Source organism: Oncorhynchus gorbuscha, linkage group LG11 (genome assembly GCF_021184085.1).
Source record: "Oncorhynchus gorbuscha isolate QuinsamMale2020 ecotype Even-year linkage group LG11, OgorEven_v1.0, whole genome shotgun sequence".
NCBI lineage: Eukaryota > Metazoa > Chordata > Actinopteri > Salmoniformes > Salmonidae > Oncorhynchus > Oncorhynchus gorbuscha.
Genome location: NC_060183.1, coordinates 28,913,895 through 28,939,587, shown reverse-complemented (window position 1 = coordinate 28,939,587; position 25,693 = coordinate 28,913,895). Strand labels below are relative to the sequence as shown.

The 25,693-nt window shown below is 41.7% G+C and overlaps 2 protein-coding genes across 3 annotated transcripts in view; one reads left to right on the top strand and one right to left on the bottom strand.

Annotated features, from left to right (window-relative positions):
- Positions 1-460: 460 nt before the first annotated feature.
- LOC124048455 (kelch domain-containing protein 1-like) lies at positions 461-22,522 on the top strand. Of its 2 annotated transcripts, XM_046369275.1 has the most exons (14): positions 461-1,030; positions 1,791-1,861; positions 2,192-2,309; positions 9,422-9,534; positions 11,215-11,299; positions 11,387-11,485; positions 11,674-11,748; positions 12,000-12,058; positions 12,267-12,379; positions 13,050-13,122; positions 13,393-13,477; positions 15,616-15,649; positions 21,621-21,700; positions 22,027-22,172. In XM_046369275.1, exons 1-14 carry the CDS (start codon positions 926-928, stop codon positions 22,033-22,035), a joined length of 1,119 nt encoding a protein of 372 aa, XP_046225231.1. In that variant the 5' UTR covers positions 461-925; the 3' UTR covers positions 22,036-22,172. The 2 variants fall into 2 exon arrangements, with proteins under 2 accessions (XP_046225231.1, XP_046225230.1); XM_046369274.1 differs by lacking the exon at positions 15,616-15,649 and having other exon boundaries at positions 475-1,030; positions 22,027-22,522.
- The window catches only part of LOC124048456 (LIM and SH3 domain protein 1-like), a 36,633-nt gene continuing 33,411 nt past the window's right edge, over positions 22,472-25,693 (bottom strand). The window contains exons 6-7 of the mRNA XM_046369276.1: positions 24,556-24,653; positions 22,472-24,287 (exon numbers count right to left, since the gene is read on the bottom strand). Of these exons, the coding sequence (XP_046225232.1) occupies positions 24,114-24,287; positions 24,556-24,653 (272 nt within the window). The 3' untranslated portion in view covers positions 22,472-24,113. The remainder of the gene's footprint in view (positions 24,288-24,555; positions 24,654-25,693) is intronic.

Below are 25,693 nucleotides of genomic sequence, written 5' to 3'. Positions count from 1 at the left end.
ACACGTGGTCTGCCACTGCGAGGATGTTCAGCTGTCCGTCCCGTCTCCCTGTAGCTCTGTCTTAGGCGTCTCACAGTACGGACATTGCAATTTATTGCCCTGGCCACATCTGCAGTCCCCATGCCTCCTTGTAGCATGCCTAAGGCACATTCATGCAGATGAGCAGGGACCCTGGGCATTTTTCTTTTGGTGTTTTTCAGAGTCCGTGGAAAGGCCTCTTTAGTGTCCCTAAGTTTTTATAATTGTGACCTTAATTGCCTACCATCTGTAGGCTGTTAAGTGTCTTAATGACTGTTCCACAGGTGCATGTTCATTAATTGTTTATGGTTCATTGAACAAGCATGGGAAACAGTGATTAAACCCTTTACAATGAATATCTGTGAATTTATTTGGATTTTTATGACTTATCATTGAAAACAGGGTCCTGAAAAAGGGAAGTCTCTTTTTTTGCTGAGTTTACAATCAATGGCTACTAGAAGACAGAAAAACGTGTAGCCTATATGTTAAGTGTTTTGTCTAATTGTTAAACTGAGCAGAATTATTATATTGGTTTTTTACCTTGGCCTAATAAAATTAAACAATTAGAAGTGCATCATTATACCATATGACATAAAATGTAGGGTATTGTGTCTATATCTATCTATTCAAATGTAGCTAGTGTATTATAGCCTAAAAAATATGTAGAAGATTTATTCAATTGAAACGGCGGCCTTCACCCAGTCACATAATGTTCTGAAACGATTTAAGTCTCACAATAGAAACGCGGCCCAGGAGTTTAAATCAATCCTGAAAAGCACATTTGCACAGTCTCGCTTGCCTTTGCATGTATCAAGAAGTCCATCCCATCTCAGAGCCATTAGCATTCCTATGATCTGGAGAAAGTAAAACCGAGAGACACATAGTTGCTTTTCTTTAGTCGCAGTAGATGATGGATACAGGAACCGGTGTCGAGATGTCGAACTCGCTGGAGCGGAGTGATCACACTGCATTCGTGGAAGGGAGCTTTCTTTATGTGTGGGGAGGCTGTAAGGTAAGGTTATATGGGGCAAAGTATTTATTTATTCTTTAAGCCGCATTTGAGCAAAACGCTATAGGCATCACATTTAATATGTTCAGATACCTTTTGAGTTGAGAAACTCGGCTTTGTTTTCACTTAACTAATTCATAGACGTAACCACCTTCAGCTCCTATCGACGATATCTTACAGCCGTGGAATTTTTTTTTAGCTTCAAATCTCGTTTATTAAATTTCAAACGCATCGCTTTCAGTACGGTTTAGGAAACTAAATGAACTTGTCTTTCATACCGACAGCGATAAATAATAATACATAATGTGAAATTACTACACACCTTTTATAGGGTTAGGGTTTCCACACGGTCATATTACAGCGCTTGTTCACAGAAAACAAACGCGTCTCCGGACACCTGTGTGGAACGAAGACAGACGCCACAAACTTGTCACTGAAAACTACAATCTGCTGCAACTGTAAAACTGGTTAAAATAATGTATGTTTAAAAAATAATAATAATGAAAGTTGAGGGCTTTATGTTGCTAGAGCCGTACCGAAATTGAGACCCTATTTATGAGATTGAGTATTTGGTTGTTTTAGCTGCCAAAGCCAATTTACCTCTACAATAAGGTGGAATGTTGGGCTACTTTTTCAGTTTTTATTAATGTTACCACTGCCGAAACTTTTAGGTTTAGCCTATTGTATGAATTGCTACAATGTTTCAATAGAGTGTTGCACTATTTTTGACAGTAGATGTTGTTTTTTTGATGTTCCACGACAGTCAGTCTCCGGAACAGAAACACTGTTACCCAGTGATGAGATTTGGCTGTGCGATTTGGAGAGTGGGATATGGTAAGGGTCTCATAATAACAATCTTAATGTCTGTTTCCTGTTGGATTCAAGCTCTTTAGTCATTGTTAATTTCAATTATTCAAAAATGTAATGATTCACCTGCCCGATGCTGTTGACACTTCTTTGTCATTCATTGTTTATTGCTCCTTAATATCTTCACTTACTTGACCAAGTTTGCAGTGCCGTAGCATGTACACAAAGGCTATCACTCTTCCCTATTTCGTTTTTTGTGTTTGTGATAAAGCCACCTGTACCAACACACACTACCCACAGACATACACACTACGGAGCTTTAATTTGCGTGTGTGTGTGTGTGTGTGTGTGTGTCAGGGAGCGGAGGGGGATGGAGGGAGAAATCCCTCCGGCCTTATCAGGCGCCTGCGGTTCTTATCACAACGGCACTCTCTACGTGTTTGGAGGGTGTGACCCAAATGGACACACCAACCAGGTAAGAATCACCCCCCTTTTCTCTCTTACCGCCCCACCCCAAAGACAGCAATTATCCACCCGATGACCTAGGATCAGGTCACCCTAAACCTTACCGTTTGCTTCTGAGTCAAAACAGTTTCCGCATACATTTTGTGATATCTTTGTTTGTTTTGGTGTCTGTCAGGTTATTTTTTTTCAGCTGTTCATGCATGTGTGAAGTTCTGGAGCCTAAGTCTGCGCTTATTTGTCTGCGATTGGTCAACAGTAGCAATTCTTCAATTAATTGTTTGTTGTCATTCAACAACAGACGACTCGTTTTCATGCACATTTTTTCACTCGAGAAATACTGCACCAAACATTTTAATGGAAAATTGCGTGACTATGACCATCCCAGCAAAAATGTCAAAATGAATTACAAAATGTCATTAATTCAGACTATTTTTGAAGAAGTGTACTTTTGCTACAGTGTCTCAAGAGGGGCAAAGAGCAGTATTACTGCTCCCCCCCCCCTTGTTTTCCAAGCGAAGGTATTTTAAGGGAGTATACGAGCACAGACATTCACTTCTCTTAGCTAAGTTCGGCAAGGAGCAAACCAAACCCATGTATGCGCCTTTATCCAGCTGTGTCCTTTTCCCCCCTTGGAGGTACAAAGTGTTAAAGAGTGAAACTGACCTCCGATCAGATTGTGTGATTGATAGGGGCCTATTAAGAGAACCAAGACAGGCCAAAAGCTGTCGGACGTGTTTTGTTTTGCTCATGGCCACGTAGCATTGTTATGAAAACTATCCGTGATATGCAACCTGGGCTGTAACCTGATATCAGAGAAGTGCAGACAGAGAAAAAGACAGGAATGCATTAGTGCTGTTCCTAGGAACTGTGTTCATGAGAATGTGGCTGCTTGTCGATTGGAAGTGAATTGGAAGCTGACTTTGTGAAAAGGGGAGTTCGAAATGGTCTTTGGTAGACTATTACATCCGGGCTTGGGAAAGTTTTCTTTGGTATGACAAGGAAACAGACCTTTCGTGGTAGTTGTTAGTACACTGCTAATAATTTGATAACCATAAGCAGTATGGTAGTAGCTCCACCTTGCTCTCTGATCGGGCTAAGTCAAATCAAATCAAACTTTATTTATCACATGCACCGAATACAACAGATGTAGACCTTAGAGTGAAATGCTTGCTTACAAGCCCTTAACCAACAATTCTTTAAGAAGTTTTAAGGGGAAAAAAGTGTTAAGCAGAAAATAGAAAATAAAAGTAACAAATAATTAAACGGCAACAGTAAAATAAGAAGCGAGGCTATATACAGGGGGTACTGGTACAGAGTCAACGTGTGGGGGGGCACCAATTAGTCGAGGTAATTGAGGTAATATGTACATATAGGTAGAGTTAAAGTGACTATGCATAGATTATAAACTGAGCGTAGCAGCAGTGTAAAAGAGGGGTCTGGAGTCTTTGACAATTTTTAGGGCCTTCCTCTGACACCGCCTGGTATAGAGGTCCTGGATGGCAAGAAGCTTGGGCCCAGTGATGTACTGGGCCGTACGCACTACCCTCTGTAGTGCCTTGCGGTCGGAGGCCGAGCAGTTGCCATACCAGGCGGCGACGCAACCAGTAAGGATGATCTCGATGGAACAGCTGTAGAACCTTTTGAGGATCTGAGGACCCATGCCAAATCTTTTCAGTCTCCTGAGGGAGAATAGGCTTTGTCGTGCCCTCTTCACAATTGTCTTAGTGTGTTTGGACCATGATCGTTTTTTGGTGATGTGGGCACCAAGGACCTTGACGCTCTCAACCTGTTCCACTACAACCCCGTCGATAAGAATGGGGGCGTGCTCGGGCCTCCTTTTCCTGTAGTTCATAATCATCTCCTTTGTCCTGATCACGTTGAGGGAGAGGTTGTTGTCCTTGCCCCACACGGTCAGGTCTCTGACCTCCTCCCTATAGGCTGCCTCATCGTTGTCTGTGATTTTTTTGCACTGTTGCACTGTTGTGTTATCGGAAAACTTGATGATGGTGTTGGAGTTGTGCCTGGCCTTGCAGTCATGAGTGAACAGGGAGTACAGGAAGGTACTGAGCACGCACCCCTGAGGGGCCCATGTGTTGAGGATCAGCTAGGCGGATGTGTTGTTCCCTACCCTTACCACCTGGGGGCGGCCCGTCAGGAATTCCAGCATCCAGTTGCAGAGGGAGGTGTTTATTCCCAGGGTCCTTTGCTTAGTGATGAGATTTGAGGGCACTATGGTGTTGAACGCTGAGCTGTAGTCAATTAATAGCATTCTCACATAGGTGTTCCTTTTGTCCAGGTGGGAAAGGGCAGTGTTGAGTGCAATAGAGATTGCATCATCTGTAGATCTGTTGGGGTGGTATGCAAATTGGAGTGGGTCTAGGGTTTCTGGGATAATGGTGTTGATGTGAGCCATGACCAGCCTTTCAAAGCACTTTGTGGCTACAGATGTGAGCGATATGGGTCGGTAGTCATTTAGGCAGGTTACCTTAGTGTTCTTGGGCACAGGGACTATAGTGGTCTGCTTGAAACATGTTGGTATTACAGACTCCGTCAGGGACTGGTTGAAAATGTCAGTGAAAATGCTGGTTGAAAATGTCAGTGAAAATGCAATGTACTTTGTCTATTTACAGTTCATTTTGGTCTGCAAACAAATGCTACACTGGTAATGCAGAAAAAATGGATAGTTAATGCACACATATTCACAGTCCTGGTACCATGTATTGGACCTCTGGCCCACTGTTCAGCAGCCTGATGGCCATCGGAATGAAACTTGACCTGCTCTATTCTTGCTGAACAGTGATACTTTAGAGTATATCTCCTTCTGGATGGCAGCAGCTCAAATCATTGGGCTGTGTGTGGGGTCCTCTATGGATCGTTTGGCCTTTTCCATTGCCCGTCTATCAAAGATTCCCTGAAGACCCTGGGTGTTGACATGCAGTTCAAATGCAATTTTATTTGTCACATGCGCTGAATACAACCGAACCGTTGTGGACTTTACTGTGAATTGCTTACTTACCTTTCCCAACAATGCAAATTTAAAATGCAACAAATTTAAGGAAATGGTCAAACAAAATTACAATGAGGCTAGATTCCAGTGAGTCAGCATAGAGCCAGCGCCAAAAAATATAGGGGATCAATGCAAATACTCCGGGTAGCCATTTGATTAACTGTTCAGCAGTCTTATATCTTGGGGGTAGAAGCTGTTCAGGAGCGTTTTGGTCCCATACTTGGCACTCCGGTACCGCTTACCGTGCGGTAGCGGAGAGAACAGTCTATGACTTGGGTGGCTGGAGTCTTTTTTTTTTTAAGGCCTTCCTCTGACACCGCCTGGTATAGAGGTCCTGGATGGCAGTGAGCTCAGCTCCAGTGATTTACTGGGTTGTTTGCACTACCCTCTGTAGTGCCTTGCGGTCAGATGCCAAGCAGTTGCCATACCAGGCAGTGACGTAGTCAGTCAAGATGCTCTCAATGGTGCAGCTGAATAACTTTTTGAGGATCTGTGGGTCCATGCCAAATTTTGTCAGCCTCCTGAGGGGGAAGAAGTGTTGTCGTGCCCTCTTCATGACTGGGTTAGTGTTTGGGCCATGATGGGTCCTTAGTGATGTGGACACCGATGAACTTGAACCTCTCGACCCGCTCCACTACAGCCCCGTTGATGTGAATGGGGGGCGTGCTCGTCCTTCTGTTTCCTGTGTTCAAAGACCAGCTCCTTTGTCTTGCTGAAGTTGAGGGGAGAGGTTGTTGACCTGGCACCACACCACACACTCTCATTGTCGTTGGTGTTCAGGACTACCACCGTCATGTCATCAGCAAACTTAATGATGGTGTTGGAGTCGTGTGCGGCCACACAGTCGTGGGTGAATGGGGAGTACAGGATGGAACTAAGCACAAAGTTGTCTTGGTCTGCATAGGAGGTGCAGATGTTGTTGGTTTAAAAAAATAGTGAGGTTGTTATAGCAACATTCATAAACCCTGTTTACTTCTGTTTGGGAATGCATTGTGTAATCTGAGGAGTCCACAAGGGTGGCGTCGTCGGTGTATTTCGCTGCCAAGCAGTCTCTGTCTGAACCTTTCATGTCATTGGTGGACATGGAGAATAGCACTGGAGAGATTCATTTCCCCCTTGAACCAGTAGATGTACACAGAGGAAGGGATGTTGTGTTGTTGAACTTGGCATACTGCCCCCTGTTCAGCAGGATGTCCAGCACCCACAACATGATGCTGGGGTCTACCTGCAGGTGTTAGAGTTTTACACAGAGAAGGTGAGGCTGCATGCAGTCAAAAAGCAGAAGAAAATTCCAGGAAAAGGATGCACACACAAGAGAGACAGTGGAAATCCGGTGGGACCATTCTACCCAATGAGAGGGCAGATACGCATGTGAACAACAGGCACAACTAAGTAGTTTTTCTCAGTCGCCGGAATGCCACGTGCATCCACTTATATCAGTACATTTGTAACAGCCTAAACTGCGATACAGTGGAATTGGCCTGAGACCCAAGTAATACATTTGGGCCCGATAACTCACACCGGCATCGGCCCGGAGCTCAATCCCTTAATCCTAGCCATAAGTAATACTGCCTAAGGCGGCCCAGACTCGGGCCACATGACGTCGGCCAAGTCTGACTCTCAGCCGAGTGCCCCGACTCTCAACCGGAATCGGCCCAGATCCACTGGGCTAGCTGGGGCAAAGAGCGATTCGCATTTCTTGCTAGCTAACCAAACGACGCGTGCATCTCTAGTTGTGTAGCTACCGAAAAAAATGATACGAGCACATTTTTAATTACAATGACGGCCTACCAAAAGGCTGGGATTGCAAATAAAATATAGGACAAAACACACATCATGACGAGACGCCACAACACTATATAGAGACCTAAGACAACAACATAGCATGGCAGCAACACAACATGACAACAACATGGTAGCAACAAAACGTGGTACATACATTATTGGGCACAGACACTGCACAAAGGGCAAGAAGGTAGAGGCAACAGTACATGACGCTAAGCAGCCATAACTGTCAGTCAGAGTGTCCACGATTGAGTCTTTGAATAAAGAAACATGATAGTAATATTTTTTGGGACTACCAAGAAATGTATTGGTGAATTATATTGAGCTGCATCCATCTTTTCTGCCTACAATGCCAAATCAAATCAAATCAATTTTATTTGTCACATACACATGGTTAGCAGATGTTAATGCGAGTGTAGCGAAATGCTTGTGCTTCTAGTTCCGACAATGCAGTGATAACCAACAAGTAATCTAACTAACAATAAGGGGATAAAGAATATGTACATAAGGAAATATGAATGAGTGATGGTACAGGGCAGCATACAGTAGATGGTATCGAGATGGTGCCTTAGTGTACATCATGGAATGTTGAGTCAAATAGAAATAGCCTTCTTTAAAAAAAAAACTGTTTAAAAGTTGGTTTTGTAGCATAAACTGGGAATTTGATATTTTGGAGTGATATGGTCTGTTTTCATATCTGCAAAGTACTTAAAACATTGTAAGTTCCACTTTAAGGAGAGTGCAAAAGATGTCTGCCAGTTCATCTGCTCATTCCTTTGGTAGCCGTCCCTTGGTTTCCACTTTCTTTTTGTAGTTGTCATTAGCCTGGGCTATTTGTTGTTTTAATGGTCCCTTGCAGTTTTCACTTCCTTTTGGTTGCCAGCAGAAATGGATGTCTGTTTCAGCTCTGCACTAATCCTAGGGTTGTTATTATGATAGCATTTCATCATCTTTGTGGGGACTAACATGCCCTCACAGAAATGGCTGTATGCAAGTCTCTGCTGATACTGATAATGTCCCAATTTGTACAGGGAAAAACATCCTTGCAGGCTATTTATATTGCCCCCCCCCCCCCCACCCACTTGTAAAGTGCATAGTCACTTTACATATTACCTTTATTCCCACACATTGACTCGGTACTGGTACCCCCTGTATATAGCCTTGTTATTGTTGTGTAATTTGTTACTTTTGATTAGATTTTTTAAACTTTAGTTTATTCAGTAAATATTTTCTGAACTCTATATCTTGAACTGCATTGTTAGTTAAGGGCTTGTAAGTAAGCATTTCACGGTCAAGTCTACACCTGTTGTATTCGGCGCATGTGACAAATACAATTAGTTTGATCTGTCGTTTCATCTGACCATATCTGAACTGCCCTTTCCAATACTTTTCCTGCTCTTGTTTGTATTTTAGTAGTACTGGAGGCATCTGCAGTGACTTGTATGCCCTGTTAATATTACCATAACACAAGTTTAATTTCCTATCTCCCCTTGTGCTACAAGTAACACATTGTTCATAGTTTTATAGGTCAGTGTGAAGTGAGCAAGAGTTAAAATCTCCAGGAGACAAATTGGTAGGTGATGTTAGCAGCAATTGTAGTAGCATGCTGTGGCTGGTACATAAACAGTTGGGATGATAAACACTGAAATGGCGCAATGAGATGCCTAACATTTCAACGTCTTTTGCTCTTGATATTTATGGAAGAACACCAGCGTTCGTTTATGTAGAAACACACCCCCTCCTCCGGCGATGCCAGGTCACGCTCTGCGTGAATGGGACCATAAAATCCAGTCCATTTCAGCACATTAGAAATCTCATCTGTGTGAAAGTGAGTGAAAGCATCTCTATATTCACTCAGAAAGCAGGCATTGGCATTGAGATCATTAAATTAAAATTGACACACACACACACAGCTGTCCTACTATACTTTTTGGGGGCCAACAATTGATTCCCATTCAAAGCTCTATTTTCCCTAACTCCTAAACCTTACCCCAAACTAAACCACTAACCCTAAACCTAAAATGGCCTTTTTACAAGTGGGGACCAGCAAAATGTGCTCAATTCTCTGAATTTTAGTTGGTTTCTTGTGAGGACTTCTGGTACTCCACAAGTATAGTAAAATGTGTGTGTGCGCACACACAAAGACCAACATAGGGCTACATTGCTTACACCCTAAATGCAATCCTCTTGCATCTACAGAAGTGCCTAGTAGGTTGGGGTTGTTTCTGGACAGAGCCTATACCTTTTATGTCTTTGATACATTATGGAGAAACAGTCCACTGCTTGTGTTAAAATGAGAGCGTAATGTTCCTGTGTTGCTCTGTCTGCAGCTGTACAGTGTTGACCTGCTGGAAGGATGCTACACCTGGAGGAAAGTGACAGACGCTGGGGGAAACACCCCCTCACCCAGAGACAAACAGTCCTGTTGGGTAAACCGAGACAGGTACACACGCACATCATGTTTTACTATGCTTGTTGGGACCTAAAATAGATTTCCATTCAAAATGTAACTCCTTACCCTAAACCTCTAACCCTAATTATAACCCTAACTCCTAAGCTTAAAATAGTATTTTTACTTGTGGGAAATGTACCCACGAGGGAGAATTTTCCTTGTAATACTATCGTTGTGGGGACTTTGGGGGATTTCCGGTACTCACAAGGATGGTAACACACACACACACACGCACACCAAGACCAACATGGCTACAGAACTTTGTCAGCGTGCTATCTCTGCAAGCACTAAAGTAATGTACACACGCACACATTATTTTTTACTTTTAAGAATTTTATGGAATTTTCATCACATGACATCTAGTGGCCTTTTTGGGTACTTCAGATAATTAGAGGTGTCTAAATTTCTCTGGACATATTTTTGGCCTTACCTGTCCCACTATTGTTCGTGGATATATATAGATATAGATATAGATATATAATATTTAAAATTAGATGATTGTTAAATAAAAAATAGAATGACAAAGCTGTAAAACATTATCCTCACTACAACCCATCAACTTAGTGAATACCATTGGTGTTTAATATGACGGTTTCAGTATAAAATATCTTATTTTACGGGGTATTTATTTTTTATTTGACCTTTTGACGGCCTAGGAACAGTGGGTTAAATTGCCTTGTTTTGGGGGCAGAACGACAGATTTTTTTACTATGTCAGATCGGGGATTCAAGATCGAAACGCTCTAACCACTAGGCTACCTGACGCCCCAGGGTAGGCTGTCATTGTAAATAAGCATTTGTTCTTAACTGGCTTGCCTAGTTAAATAAAGGTTCATAAAATGTGTATATATATATATTAAATATCAATACATCTTTGCTGTAAATGTTTTAGCATCAAACTGATGGCGGATGTGAAAAAAGTCAAAAGTTGGAAGAGTTGCAGTGTTAATTGAAAAATAATGGCAATGTTGGTTAATGTTTTTTTGCATTAGGCCATTTTCTCTTGAACCATATGGTCTATTAACTAGGAACTCATGGACACAAATATAAAATATATATTTTTTATTATTCAAATACCGTATAAATGACCATATATGGCCATAGATGACCTGTTGTTGATTGAACATTCTGATTTACTTTGGTAAATTACCGGTAGTTTTGCAAACCTACATTTATGACATTGATCACTACCCAGACTGGTTAGGCCTAGAAATGTGACAACGATGCAGAGGAAGAGGGTATTTGAAAGCCTTTTCCCCACACCCATTGTTACTAGCATTAAGGCTAGCCCTACAACAAAAGGTGCTCTTGAGCCATTCGACCAAACATTCACACCTTCTAGCTGACAATGTCTATTAACTGCCTATTCAGATTCACTCAGTTGGAATCCCTCATTTTACTTGCTAATTAACCCAATTTACCTAATTGCTCATTTACATCTCAATGGGAGGGAAATAGCCATTCGTGGTAAGGACTGACTTAGATTACAGTGATGGGTGTATTGTGAACAAACAAAACGATGCAAACATTATGTGAGTGTACACTGTGTTCACTGCTTGCAATATATGTGAGAGGGTTACTTTCGACGCATTTATTAATCAATAGATGCAGTGAGCAGCTGGATGTAGTAATGATGGTGCCTTTAGTGATCTTTTGTGTTATTGTTTTATAGGCTCATCTACTTTGGAGGGTATGGATGTAAAACCATAAGAGAGGTCAACAACTCAAGGAACTTCACAGTCCATGAATCATCCTGGGTAAGTAAATAAGAAATTAACAAACAATATAAATACACAACATGTTCACTGATACTGGAATATGTTTATGTTTTACTTGGGTGTTAGGCAATGATTGGGACAACATTCTTTAGGTTCTGGGGCTGGAACAGCGAAGTCAACGTTTTTGACACACACACTGCGACGTGGGAAGAACCTGAAACCCATGTGAGTGTGTGTGGTACTACTATATTCATGTGAATGAAATGAATGGTCTTATTATTGTTGACATGTCCCTCATCATGATTTAAGTATGATTTTTATTTAATTATGTAGCAACTATCTTGTTTGTTTTCTGTTGTTGACACATTGATAATACTCTTGATGACACGTTCCCTCGTGGCTTCCTTCCGTAGGGTCAGACCCCATCTCCTAGAGCCTCCCACACCAGCGCCACCCTGGGGGACAAAGGTTACATCTGCGGAGGTCTGGTGAGTGGACCACCATTAGATTCCTGCTGTTTATGGGTGGTATACAACATCTCTTTTTGGATCTGCCATCTTGAAATCAACTCTGGTCCTTTGCTTTGAACATCTTTATATCAGTGGTTGCCAACTGTATTGACCTATCAGGAGAAGAGCAAAGAAGCTGACAATGTGGCATCTTGTGATTGAGACAAGGATTTGCTGATGGTGACTGACTTATGTCCCTGTGATTTCAAAACATTTCATATTTGTGACAGGAGGACACAGATTTGGACATCCACTGTCTGGATCTGGACACCTGGATATGGACACGGATGTAAGCTCATTTACTCTATATCTATATAAAGTATGTGACTGACTGGGTTTGAACCTGGGTCTCTAGCGTGCCTCAAGACTGTTAGATCTAATATGTTTACTCAACCTACAACAACCATGGGCTCGTCTCTGTAAAAACTTTTGTCCTTGTTAGCATGTGTTTAGTGCTATATCTGTGTGTTTGTGTAAAACACTCTGCATTCCTCCAGTGACTTCCTCTCGTCTTTGGTGCCCGTGGGGCGTTCCATGCACACCCTGACCCCAGTGTCTGACCACACCCTCTTCCTGTTTGGTGGGCTGAGTATCACCGGTGATTCTTTAAGTAAGTCTGAAGCTAGCCTGGATGAACCAGACCGAGTGCTACACTCACTTTTGTCTACTAGGCTAGTTATGTCTAACAAAAGTGTTACCTCATTGAATCAGCAAATAGATACATTCGTTTTATTTTTATTTTTTTACATTTGTATTTTTATCAAACCCTAATGCATTATGGGTGTAATAAGGATTCATAACAGCCCCATCGGTCCTTATAGCACTTACGTCTTTCTAAAATGCTAAAGTGCTTTTGTAATCTCTCGTGGACAGCATGTAACATAACTGGTATTTTAGCATTTGTCAACAGACTGATGCGATGACTAACGAGGAACTTTGTTCCGCTGCGCAGATTTATTATCACCATGGATCATTTGGACAAATCACGATTTCGCAGGTGTTCACATCTTTTGATTTAGGAATTGGGTGGCACAATTGGCCCATAGACTAGCCTGTAACTTGCAAAGAGAGGGGGGTGGAGCTACCGCCTTGCTTCTGCCCCTCATTCTAGTATTTTCTTCTAACATGTCTGCCCCCCAGAACTTAATCGAGCCTCTGACGCATTACTGAAGATTTTAGTTCTGGGTTTCCTGTGAGTAGTGCTTTTGTAAAGAATGACATATGTATTGAAGGTGGTTTGTAAAAAAAATCATACATATTCTTTCATATCTTTCCTTTAGGTGACGGATGGGAGTTTGACACTCAGACAAATACATGGAGAGAGATGGATCACCTACACCATGACAAGCCCAGGTAGGGGATGGCCATCAAAAGCCACTGTTTGTGCATTTTCTCACTGTCATGAGCCTAATTTCCAGTAACACGCCATCTCTGTGCAGACGTTTTGAACCGAGAGACTCAACCAGCAATAACTTCTTGTAATGCTTGCGACGTTCCTGTTTTTTATTTCTTTATTCGTTAGGTGCAACCAATTAGTGAGCAGATATTTATTTTATTAAATTAAACTAAACAAAAAGTTGTTTGAACATGGTATACCTGTCTGAACATGGTATACCTCCATAGGTTGTGGCATTCGGCGTGTCGGGGCAAGGATAATGATGTGGTTGTCTTCGGGGGGTGTCGAGACTACGTCCTCCTGATGGACTCGGTACGTATAAGTCTACACTGGGGAAAAACAAGTCCTTAAAACCTCTTATGGCTAGGGGCAGTATTGAGTAGCGTGGATGAATAAGGTGCCCAGAGTAAACTGCCTGCTCCTCAGTCCCAGTTGCTAATATATGCATGTTATGTGGATAGAAAACACTTTGAAGTTTATAAAACTCTTTGAATGATGTCTGTGAGTATAACATAACTCATATGGTAGGCAAAAACCTGAGAAAAAATCCAAACAGGAAGTGGGAAATCTGAGGCTTGTAGTTTAACTCAGCCCCTATTGAAGATACAGTGGGATATTGGTTATGTTGCACTTCCTAAGGCTTCAACTTGTTTGATGCTTCTACTATGAAGGGGGGTTGAATGAGAGCGGAATGAGTCAAAGGTCTGCCAGCAGCCACGAGCTGGTAAGGCGCATTTCACATGAAAGGTAGCTTCTGTTCCTTTGCTTTTCTGAAGACAAAGGAATTCTCCGGTTGGAACCTTATTGAATATGTATGTTAAAAACATCCTAAAGTTTAATTCCATACATCGTTTGACATGTTTCTATGGACTGTAACGGAACTTTTTGACATTTCGTCTGCAACTAGTGAATGCGCTTTGTGAGTTTTGATTTGTTTACCAAACGAGCTATCAAAAGTAGCTATTTGGACATAAATGATGGGCATTATCGAACAAATCAAACATTTATTGTGGAACTGGGATTCCTGGGAGTGCATTCTAATGAAGATCATCAAAGTTAAGTTAATATTTATAATGTTATTTCTGACTTATGTTGACTGCACAATATGGCAGATATCTTTTTGGCTTGTTGGTTCTCTGAGTGCTGTACTCAGATTATTGCATGGTTTGCTTTTTCCGTAAAGCTTTTTTGAAATCTGACACAGCGGCTGCATTAACTTTTTGATGCACCCATCCCGTTACCGGGATCATTTTTCGACAACATCCGCTGAATTGCAGAGCGCCAAATTCAAATTAAATTACTAAAAATATTTAATTTTCATGAAATCACAAGTGCAATATAGCAAAACACAGTTTAGCTTGTTGTTAATCCACCTGGCGTGTCAGATTTATTTTTTTTCCAGCAAAAGCATACCAAGCGTTTATGTAAGGCCATCTCTCTCAGTAGACAAAAAATTACAAACAGCTAACAGCCAAGTAGATTGGTCAGAAAAGCAATAACATGAATCGCTTACCTTTGATGATCTTCGGATGTTTACACTCACGAGACTCCCAGTTACACAATAAATGTTCCTTTTGTTCCATAAAGATTCTTTTTATATCCAAAATACCTCCATTTGGTTGGCGCGTTCTGTTCAGAAATCCAAAGGCTCGAGCGGTCAAGACCAGGCAGACAAATTCCAAATAGTATCCGTAAAGTTCGTAGAAACATGTCAAATGTTTTTTATAATCAAGCCTCAGGTTGTTTTTACAATATATAATCGATAATATTTCAACCGGGACTGTAGCTTCTTCAATAGGAGAGAGAGAGAAAATGTCTGCTCCAAACTGTTGCGCATGCAAAATGCTGCTGGCACCCAGCCATCCAACGACGCGATGTGATCTTTCTCGCTCATTTTTCAAAATAAAAGCCTGAAACTGTCTAAAGACTGTTCACACCACGGGGAAGCCATAGGAAAAGGTATCTGGTTGATATCCCTTTAAATGGAGAGAAAGGAAGGCTATGGAACAGAGAGCTTTCAGGAAAAACAGCACTTCCGGGTTGGATTTTCCTCAGGTTTTCACCTGCAATATCAGTTCTGTTATTCTCACAGACACTATTTTGACAGTTTTGGAAACTTTAGAGTGTTTTCTATCCTAATCTGACAATTATATGCATATTCTGGGCCTGAGAAATAGGCAGTTTCATTTGGGTATGTTTTTCATCCAAACATCAAAATACTGCCCCCTACACTCAACAGGTTAAGGAGAAGTTTATCTATATTTCCATGTATAACACTTGTATTTTCATCAACATTTATAATGATTATTTCTGTAAATTGATGTGGCTCTCTGCAAAATCACTGCATGTTTTTGGAACTCCTGAACATAACGCGCCAATGTATACTGAGATTTCTTTATATAAATATGAACTTTATCGAACAAAACATACATGTATTGTGTAACATGAAGTCCTATGAGTGTCATCTGATGAAGATCATCAAAGGTTAGTGATTCATTCTCTCTATTTCTGATTTTTGTGACTCCACTCTTTGGCTGAAAAAATGGCTGAGTTTTTCTGTGATTTGGTGGTGACCTAACATAATCGTTTGTGGTGCTTTCGCTGTAAACGCCTTTTTGAAATCGGACACTGTGGTGGGATTAACAACAAGATTACCTTTTAAAATGGTATAAGATTGTATGTTTGAGGAATTTCTGTTGTTTTGAAATTGGCGCCCTGCACTTTCACTGGCTGTTGTCATATCGATCCCCTTAACTGGATCTCAGCCCTAAGAAGTTTTAAGGATGCTTTTCACATTCCCTAGCTTGATAGATGGCGTCTGAATGATGGTTAAATTGTTCATTTTGTTTAGTTTTCATTTGATCACATAAGTAATCTTATGGTTGAAAAACCTGGCATTGATAAAACCGATAAGACTTCTTAAGGGAACTAGCTTTCTTTGACCAGTAGTTATGGTCACTGCCTTTGGTCATGGTGACCCAATTTCAGGCTGCTCATCTTAACCTTGCACTGTTCCCTCAATCACTACAATACTTAATGTACTCATGTTCATCTCAAGTCTGGGCTGAGTAGGAGCTGCCCTCCCATAGGGGTGGAGAGGAGGGAGTGAAAGGATAATAGGTCCTCCGGAAATTCCATTTTCGCTCAGCTGCCTACAGCCCTGTTCTGTAAGCTCCCAATAAGTCACTCGGCCACGGAGCACGAGGGAAGGGCCAAGCCAGCTGGGAGGAAAGGGGACAAAATGAAAATCTGTAAATAACTCGGTAAGATACACGAGTGGTGTGAAGCCCTCCTCTCTTTCATTGAATAACTCTGCAGAACCGTCTTTGTTTCGGCAGGTGTCTTAGTTTTGCGACAAAATCGACACGATCACGGCTTACAGCTGCCGCTGACAAACCAGGGGAGACTGGAGAACTAACAATAATTGCTAATTGCCTAGCAGAGGTGGAGAGCACACCTCCCAATACAGCCAGTGATTACCAAACCAAGTAACTAATTGCCCAGCCACTTGATCCTGGTTGATGTGTCAACAATCTGCAAAGTGTGAGCTGTCAGCAGTTCACACATGAAGTATGCCACTGGGAAAACAGGCAGCACTTAAAGTAGATGGCCCTAGCTAGCAAAACAAATGTACAAGACCACAACAGATAAAGACAACAAATTATCACATAACTTATCACTCCTGGAGATATCAGGAGTCCACTAGCTATATTACTATTTAATGGGCGGCAGGGTGGCCTAGTGGTTAGAGTGGTGGACTAGCAATCGGTTGCAAATTCGAATCCCTAAGCTGACAAGGTAGAAATCTGTCATTCTGCCCCTGAACAAGGCAGTTTATTTTAATTTTAATTTTATTTCACCTTTATTTAACCATTTGCAACTGCGACCTGGCAAAGATAAAGAGTAGCAATTCGACACATACAACAACACAGAGTTACACATGGAATAAACAAAACATACAGTCAATAATACAGTAGAACAAAAGAAAACAAAAAGTCTATATACAGTGAGTGCAAAAGAGGTAAGCTAAGGAAATAAATAGGCCATGGTGGTGAAGTAATTACAATATAGCAATTAAACACTGGAATGGTAGATCGGCAGAAGATGAATGTGCAGTTAGAGATACTGGGGTGCAAAGGAGCAAAATAAATAAATACCAGTATGGGGATGAGGTAGGTAGGTAGATAGATGGGCTGTTTACATATAGGCTAAGTACAGGTGCAGTGATCTGTAAAATGCTCTGACAGCTGGTGCTTAAAGCTAGTGAGGGAGATGTGAGTCTCCAGCTTCAGAGATTTTTGCAATTCCTTCCAGTCATGGGCAGCAGAGAACTGGAAGGAAAGACGACCAAAGGAGGAATTGGCTTTGGGGGTGACCAGTGAGATATACCTACTGGAGCGCGTGCTACGAGTGGGTGCTGCTATGGTAGGTGACCAGTGAGCTGAGATAAGGCGGGGCTTTACCTAGCAGAGACTTGTAGATAACATGTAGCCAGTGGGTTTGGCGACAAGTATGAAGCGAGGGCCAACGAGAGCGTACAGGTCGCAATGGTGGGTAGTGTATGGCGCTTTAGTGACAAAACGGATGGCACTGTGATAGACTGCTTCCAGTTTGTTGAGTAGAGTGTTGGAGGCTAATTTATAGATGACATCACCGAAGTCGAAGGATCGGTAGGATGGTCAGTTTTACGAGGGTATGTTTGGCAGCATGAGTGAAGGATGCTTTGTTGCGATATAGGAAGCCGATTCTAGATTTAATTTTGGATTGGAGATGCTTAATGTGAGTCTGGAAGAAGAGTTTACAGTCTAACCAGACACCCAGGTATTTGTAGTTGTCCACGTATTCTAAGTCAGAGCCGTCCAGAGTAGTGATGCTGGACGGGCGAGCAGGTGCGGGCAGCGATCAATTGAAAAGCATGAATTTAGTTTTACTTGCATTTAAGAGCAGTTGGAGGCCATGGAAGGAGAGTTGTATGGAATTGAAGCTCGTCTGGAGGTTAGTTAACACAGTGTCCAAGGAGGGGCCAGAAGTATACAGAATGGTGTCGTCTGCGTAGAGGTGGATCCGAGAATCACCAGCAGCAAGAGCAACATCATTGATGTATACAGAAAAGAGAGTCGGCCCGAGAATTGATCCCTGTGGCACACCCATAGAGACTGTCAGAGGTCCAGACAACAGGCCCTCCGATTTGACACACTGAACTCTATCAGAGAAGTAGTTGGTAAACCAGGCGAGGCAATCATTTGAGAAACCAAGGCTGTCGAGTCTGCCAATAAGAATGTTGTGATTGACAGAGTTGAATGCCTTGGCCAGGTCGATGAATACGGCTGCACAGTAATGTCTCTTATCGATGGCGGTTATGATGTTGTTTAGAACCTTGAGCGTGGCTGAGGTGCACCCATGACCAGCTCTGAAACCAGATTTCATAGCGGAGAAGGTATGGTGGGATTCGAAATGGTCAGTAATCTGTTTGTTAACTTGGCTTTCGGAGACCTTAGAAAGACAGGGTAGGATAGATATAGGTCTGTAGCAGTTTGGGTCTAGAGTGTCACCCCCTTTGAAGAGGGGGATGACCACGGCAGTATCAGACAATACGAAAGAGAGGTTGAACAGGCTAGTAATAGGGGTTGCAACAATTTCGGCAGATCATCGTAGAAAGAGAGGGTCCAGATTGTCTAGCCCGGCTGATTTGTAGGGGTCCAGATTTTGCAGCTCTTTCAGAACATTGGCTATCTGGATTTGGGTAAAGGAGAAATGGTGGGGGCTTTGGCGGGTTGCTGTGGAGGGTGCCGGGCAGTTGACCGGGGTAGGGGTAGCCATGTGGAATGCATGGCCAGCCGTAGAGAAATGCTTATTGAAATTCTCAATTATAGTGGATTTATCGGTGGTGACAGTGTTTCCTAGCCTCAGAGCAGTGGGCAGCTGAGAGGAGGTGCTCTTATTCTCCATGGACTTTACAGTGTTCCAGAACTTTTTTGAGTTTGTATATTTGTTCCTAACTTTCCTGAAAAGTTGCATATCACGGGGTCTATTTGATGCTAATGTAGAACGCCACAGGATGTTTTTGTGCTGGTCAAGGGCAGACAGGTCTGGACTATTCCTAGTTCTACATTTTTTGAGAGGGGCATGCTTATTTAAGATGGCGAGGAAGGCACTTTTAAAGAATAGCCAGGCATCATCTACTGACGGAATGAGGTCAATGTCATTCCAGGATACCCCGGCCAGGTCGATTAGAAAGGCCTGCTCGCAGAAGTGTTTCAGGGAGCGGTTGACAGTGATGAGGGGTGGTCGTTTGGTCGCAGACCCATTACGGATGCAGGCAATGAGGCAGTGATCGCTGAGATCTTGATTGAAACCAGCAGAGGTGTATTTGGAGGGCGAATTAGTTACGATGACATCTATGAGGGTGCCTGTGTTTATGGATTTGGGGTTGTACCTGGTAGGTTCATTGATAATTTGCGTGAGATTGAGGGCGTCAAGCTTAGTTTGTAGGATGGCCGGGGTGTTAAGCATGTCCCAGTTTAGGTCACCTAGTCGCACAAGCTCAGAAGATAGATGGGGGCAATCAGTTCACATATAGTATCGAGGGCACAGCTGGGGGCAGAGGGAGGTCTATAGCAAGCGGCAACAGTGAGAGACTTGTTTCTGGAAAGGTGAATTTTTAGAAGTAGAAGCTCAAATAGTTTGGGTACAGACTTATCCTGCAGAGTTCTGTATTACTTCCTATCTTTGCAGTAGATTGCAACACCGCCCTCTTTGTCAGTTTTTTCTTTGGCGGAAAATGTTATTGTTAGCGATGGAGATTTCAGGGTTTTTGGTGGTTTTCCTAAGCCAGGATTCAGACACGGCTAAGACATCTGGGTTGGCAGAGTGTGCTAAAGCAGTGAGTAAAACAAACTTAGGGAGTAGGCTTCTAATGTTAACGTGCATGAAACCAAGGCTTTTACGTTTACAGAAGTCAACAAATGAGAGCACCTCGGGGGTGGGAGTGGAGCTAGGCACTGCAGGACCTGGATTAACCTCCACATCAGCAGAGGAGCAGAGGAGAAGTAGGATAAGGGTACGGCTAAAGACTATACGAACTGGCCGTCTAGCACGTTCAGAACAGAGAGTAAAAGGAGCAGGTGTCTGGGCACGATAGCATAGATTCAAGACCTAGTGTACAGACAAAGGTAAGGTAGGATGTGAGTACATTGGAGGTAAACCTAGGCATTGAGTAATGAAAAGCGAGATATAGTCTCTAGAGATGTTTAAACCAGGTGATGTCATCGCATATGTAGGAGGTGGAACAACATGGTTGGTTGAGGCATATTGAGCAGGGCTAGAGGCTCTACAGTGAAATAAGACAGTAATCACTGAAGAGGACAGTAATGGACAAGGCATATTGATATTAGAGAGGCATGCGTAGCCAAGTGAACATATGGGTCCAGTGAGTGGTTGGGCTGGCTGGGGTCATGGCGATTCAGACAGCAGTTAACCCACTGTTCCTAGGCTGTCATTGAAAATAAGAATGTGTTCTTAACTGACTTGACTAGTTAAACAAAGGTAAAAAAAATAGATTGCATTTCCTTGTGAAATATTTGAGAAGAGAACGTATTTTTAACCAAGCCACAAATACATTTCTATGTTGAAACTTCTGAAACAACACGTTAAAACATATCATTCCCTGGGCCTCCCGGGTGGCGCAGTGGTTAAGGGTGCCAGCTGTGCCACCAGAGACCCTGGGGCCACGACCGGGAAGTCCTTGGTGTAACGCACAATTGGCCCAGCGTCGTCCGGGTTAGGGAGGGTTTGGCCGGTAGGGTTATCCTTGTCTTAAAGCACACCAGTGACTCCTGTGGCGGACCGGGCGCAGTGCTAACCAAGGTTGCCAGGTGCACAGTGTTTCCTTCGACACATTGGTGCGGCCTGGCTTCCGGGTTGGATGCGCGCTGTGTTAAGAAGCAGTGCGGCTTGGTTGGGTTGTGTATCGGAGGATGCATGACTTTCAACCTTCGTCTCTTCCGAGCCCGTACGGGAGTTGTAGCAATGAGACAAGATAGTAGCTACTAAACAATTGGATACCACAAAAATGGAGAGAAAAAGGGGTAAAATTCCCTATTTAACATCTTGTTTAGGGGCCTTATAATAATTTTCTAAGTAAACAAAACTTTAACTGACTCAAACAAAGCTCAAATGGAGTTAAGGCGATTTCCAACGCAACTGCTTGGGTGCGAGGTGGACTTGAGCTTTTGCGTATAAATGTATGGATTCATACATTTCTATATGGATCATGAATGGACTTAAAACAGGATCCAGCACATAAGAACCTAGTCAAGCAAATGCAATGTTTGGGTTTAGGCTTAATTCATATGGTGTGGCCTCACTGGGGTTCGTTATGTCACTATATACCCTCTATCAATCCATCCATTCATCTACCCAATTCACTACTATGTTACCAACCCTCTGCTTTCAGGTCACTGTTTTGAGGTCTCCGTCACAGAACCACTGCAAAGATGTTCTAGTCTTTCAGACCCAGCCATACCCCCTACTCAGGTAAACCACACACCTGGTGATACACTGCACTTGAATCAAAATCTAATGTGGTTAGAGCATTAAAAATGAACCTCACTGTAAATGTGCAATAGAGATTTGACATGTTTTATGTGAAACCGTAAACTTATAAAACCAATTATTTAAGCCTTAACCAGAGAGAGAACTATTTTTTTAGATATTCAATCGCTACTTTTCTCAAGTCTGTGTATTTTACACACATTGTATATGGTTGCCATGCTATCTATAGTAACACACCTTTTTAGTTTCCAGCCACCTGGTTATCCGTTGATGTTTTAACAAACCTGTACTTCAATTTCTCTTTATAGATTATGTAAAGACTGCATAGGCTGTAATGCTGATGTTTTGCAAGAACAGCTTTTGTGGCTGCCACCCAAACTACAGGAGACTGTGGACAAGAGAGTGTCCTTCTTCAGGATTGGCCCAAACCAGGAAACTAAAAAACGGTTGGACCTGGTTTTAGATTGACAGTATATCAAGATATATTACATGACAAAAGTTGTATTGACTGTTTTGTTTAAGTGTGGTATTCTATTTGTTTTTATCAGAACTTGTTCCTTTCACTTTTCTAAAGCTCATTAGGAAATGAGTCTCATTGGTGCATCGGTCTAAAGCTCTTCTCACACAGGTCATGAATGGGAGATGGCTACAGGTAGTAAGATTGGATATTTGGCAAAAAAAACAATGTTTTGCAATTAATGTACAATCAATAGTAGCCCATTTAACTTGACAAAATGAAAACAGGAAAATAAGGTTGTTGTATTTTCTTTTAATGTTGATTAATAAAATGTTGCTGACTTAAAATATTGTTGGATGTGCTCTATTCAAAGCCTACTCTTTGGTTCGACTGGGTACCTCAACAATGCTAGCTACATAGGCTGTGATTAGACATGCAGCCCAATTCTAATCCAACGGCCAATTAGTGAAAAAATATCAGAATTGGGCTGACTGTCTAAATGCAGATATTGAAGTAGTCCCTCTTGACAGCTACACATTGGCTGGCACAAGATTTCAAAGAACGCTTGCAAGATTGGCTAGATTTGACATTGTTGCATTCAAGTCAAGTTTGCTTTCTAAAGCAGAAGCAGAGACATTCTGGCACATAGGCTGCTTTGTGTATGTAAGAAAAACAATGAGACAAATGCTCAAATATTCAGTTTTACTCCAATGAATTTTAATGCTTCATTGCAAAACTTAGAATAGAATAATATAAATCATACCTATTTAATTTTTCAAACTTATAAAACACCCTTGAATCCTTGTGAATGGTAACATTTTTGAATTCTTCATTTCTGTCAAGCCGTATCACAACACCAATTAAGTATTTTTTCGTATGCACAGCGGTGATATTTTAAACTGCTCTTTTAGGACATCATTAGCTCTGTTCTTGTTTATTAATGTTCTATTTTGTGTTTGGACCCCAGGAAGAGTAGCTGCTGCTTTCACAACAGCTAATGGGGATCCTAATAAAATACCATTGATTGATAATTATGCACACCTGTTTCTGCCTAGCCCAAACCAAGTGCTGCTGATTAGTGTAACTATTGTAATCAGTAGATACAGACCGGTAGGTATTCTAACAGGTACTAGTTAGTAAATACAGTTTGCTAACAAGTACTAACACGGAAGCCCTCTAGGTTCTAAATTATAGAAATATCTGTCCTAAAATGTACAACTGTCAACTGGAAGCCGATCCTAAACTTTCCAACTTTCCAAAATTTCGGAATAATTCATACATTTTGGGGGACTCTATATATGCAAGCTTAATATGGTAGGCCTCACTGGGGTCGTTATGTCACTACAAATAAACCACGGAGAAGACCTAGACATTTAAAACCATTTAGGTGTAGTGGTATTAGGGCATTGAGCTGTCCGATAATAGACTGTGTACTGAAAATGGCAGTGAGAAGCTTTATTAGCTAAATCAATTGACTTTTCAAAAACCATGAATAATAGACCATATGAGCAAAAACATGGTCAGAGACAATATTCAAGTCTTAATGGCACTAGTTGTTTCCTTTTCTCTTTCTTCCCTCCTCTCCTCTTGGGCTGTGACTTGTTTCCCATACCCCCCCCCCTTTTTTAATCTCCCCATTTCTCCTGGACCAAGTTCAGCAGTGGAGTGAAACTCTGAACGTTGCAGATAGAAAAGTACCATCTAGAGAGGACACTAACCTTCAACCTGGGTTTTGTTCATTACGACATGCAACAGAAAGGGTTTTAAACGCTTTGCAATGAAAAAGTAAATTGAGCGTTTCTTATTGGACACGTCCGGGCAGTCACACCTTCTTTCAATACATTTTCTTCCCTTTGGTGCCTAATGAACACAACCCATGCTTACATTTCTGTCTGCAGTGTTCTGAATGTTTCAACCAATTGAACGAGGCCCAGGGTTTCAGAGGGGTTGGACGTAGTTAGCAGGTAGCATGCCCTGTTGCCCGGTGCGTTCGATGCGGCCGTACATCCATCCCTCATCTATCTGTTGTACGTCTGCAATCAGGTCGCCCTCCTGGAGAGACACCTCGTCGGCGTCGGCAGCCGTGTAGCTGTACAGAGCCCGGTAGCGCTTCTGTAGACAGATATGGGGACATACTGTATATCCATGCATGGACACCACACACATTCATCAACATAGGGCTACAGAATTGTGTGGGTATTACCTCTACAAACACATGCACACACACACTACAGAGTTAAGCAGATCATATCACCACTACAAAAAAACCAACATAAAAACGCTCCTACCATTGCTGCTCAGGGCACACAGAGGAAGACAAAGAACAGTGGACTATACTGTATGACATCATACAGTGATGTACTGCTGTGTTATTCCTTACCCCTCCACTAGGTGGTGGTATAGCGGCAGCAGAGGGAACAGACACAGGATCCGGCTGGGAGCTGTAGGTCTGAGGGATGGCTGGCTGCGGCTGCGGATCTACAGACACAGAATACAGGATCAGACATTGTACACTCCACATTCTTCGAAGGAGATTCAAGGAACAATGTATGGCAATTACAATGATAACCTTTCGATTGATAAACATTACAGTGATAACCATTAGATTGTTTGACTGGCAAAATATAAAAAGATCTAACTATTATACACAATAGTATACAGTAGCATCTAGATGAGAGGCAAAAATAAGAGTTGATTTAGGGGATTTTTTTGTGTCGATATTTTACATAATTTGAGAGGGTAATTTGCTCATAAAGTGATTTTAATATATGGTGTACTTTAATTAACAAGCTGTTTGTGTCATATAAACCTCAAAATGATGAAGTCAAAGAGATTTATTTGACATGTAACAGGTTATATAACACATCTGACAAACTTTTAGGGGTTAATTTGCAGAATGTTAAAATAACCCAAAATATGGTGTATTATAATTAAACCACAAACTTTTTATCATATAAACCAAAATGATAATTACATCAGCTATTGAAATGAAATCAACTCTTGCCAGTTCTGTGCTATTGTGACATCACCACAGTACAACAATGTGGGCCACAATAGATGCAGTGTTTTTGTTTGTGTATGAAGTATTTGGCAACAAGAATAAAACAATTCACAATCCTTTCAGTGGTCTTGTTATCATTGCAATAGTAACATATCTTTCATGTCAAAAACATAGGTAGTGTTCATAATGGTAAATAAGTATTTTGCAAGGCTTTCCCAAAAATCTGACACAAATTTACATTCAAAGAACAAGTGAGACAAATTCTCACCGTTTTCTCAGAAAACACAGATATTATCAATAGCCACAAATTTGGATATCATAGAATTACACATTTTTTTGATTGAATATAACTATTTTATTAAAACATTAGCCCTAGTGAACAATAACAAGAATAACATGTTCCTACATAATTCTAAGATTTTTTCAGTGATTACAATTGCACTAGAATAGTTAATTTTTTAGATTTTTTTTGTTTGTTCCAGTATTTTCTCATTAATACCTTGTCACGCCTTGGTCA

Excerpts from the sequence above, each read along its gene's own strand:
- LOC124048455 (XM_046369274.1), top strand. The coding sequence starts at position 926 with ATGATGGATACAGGAACCGGTGTCGAGATGTCGAACTCGCTGGAGCGG. Across the intron at positions 2,310-9,421 it reads CAAATGGACACACCAACCAG|CTGTACAGTGTTGACCTGCT; the intron begins GTAAGAATCACC and ends CTCTGTCTGCAG. Across the intron at positions 13,123-13,392 it reads CTACACCATGACAAGCCCAG|GTTGTGGCATTCGGCGTGTC; the intron begins GTAGGGGATGGC and ends ATACCTCCATAG.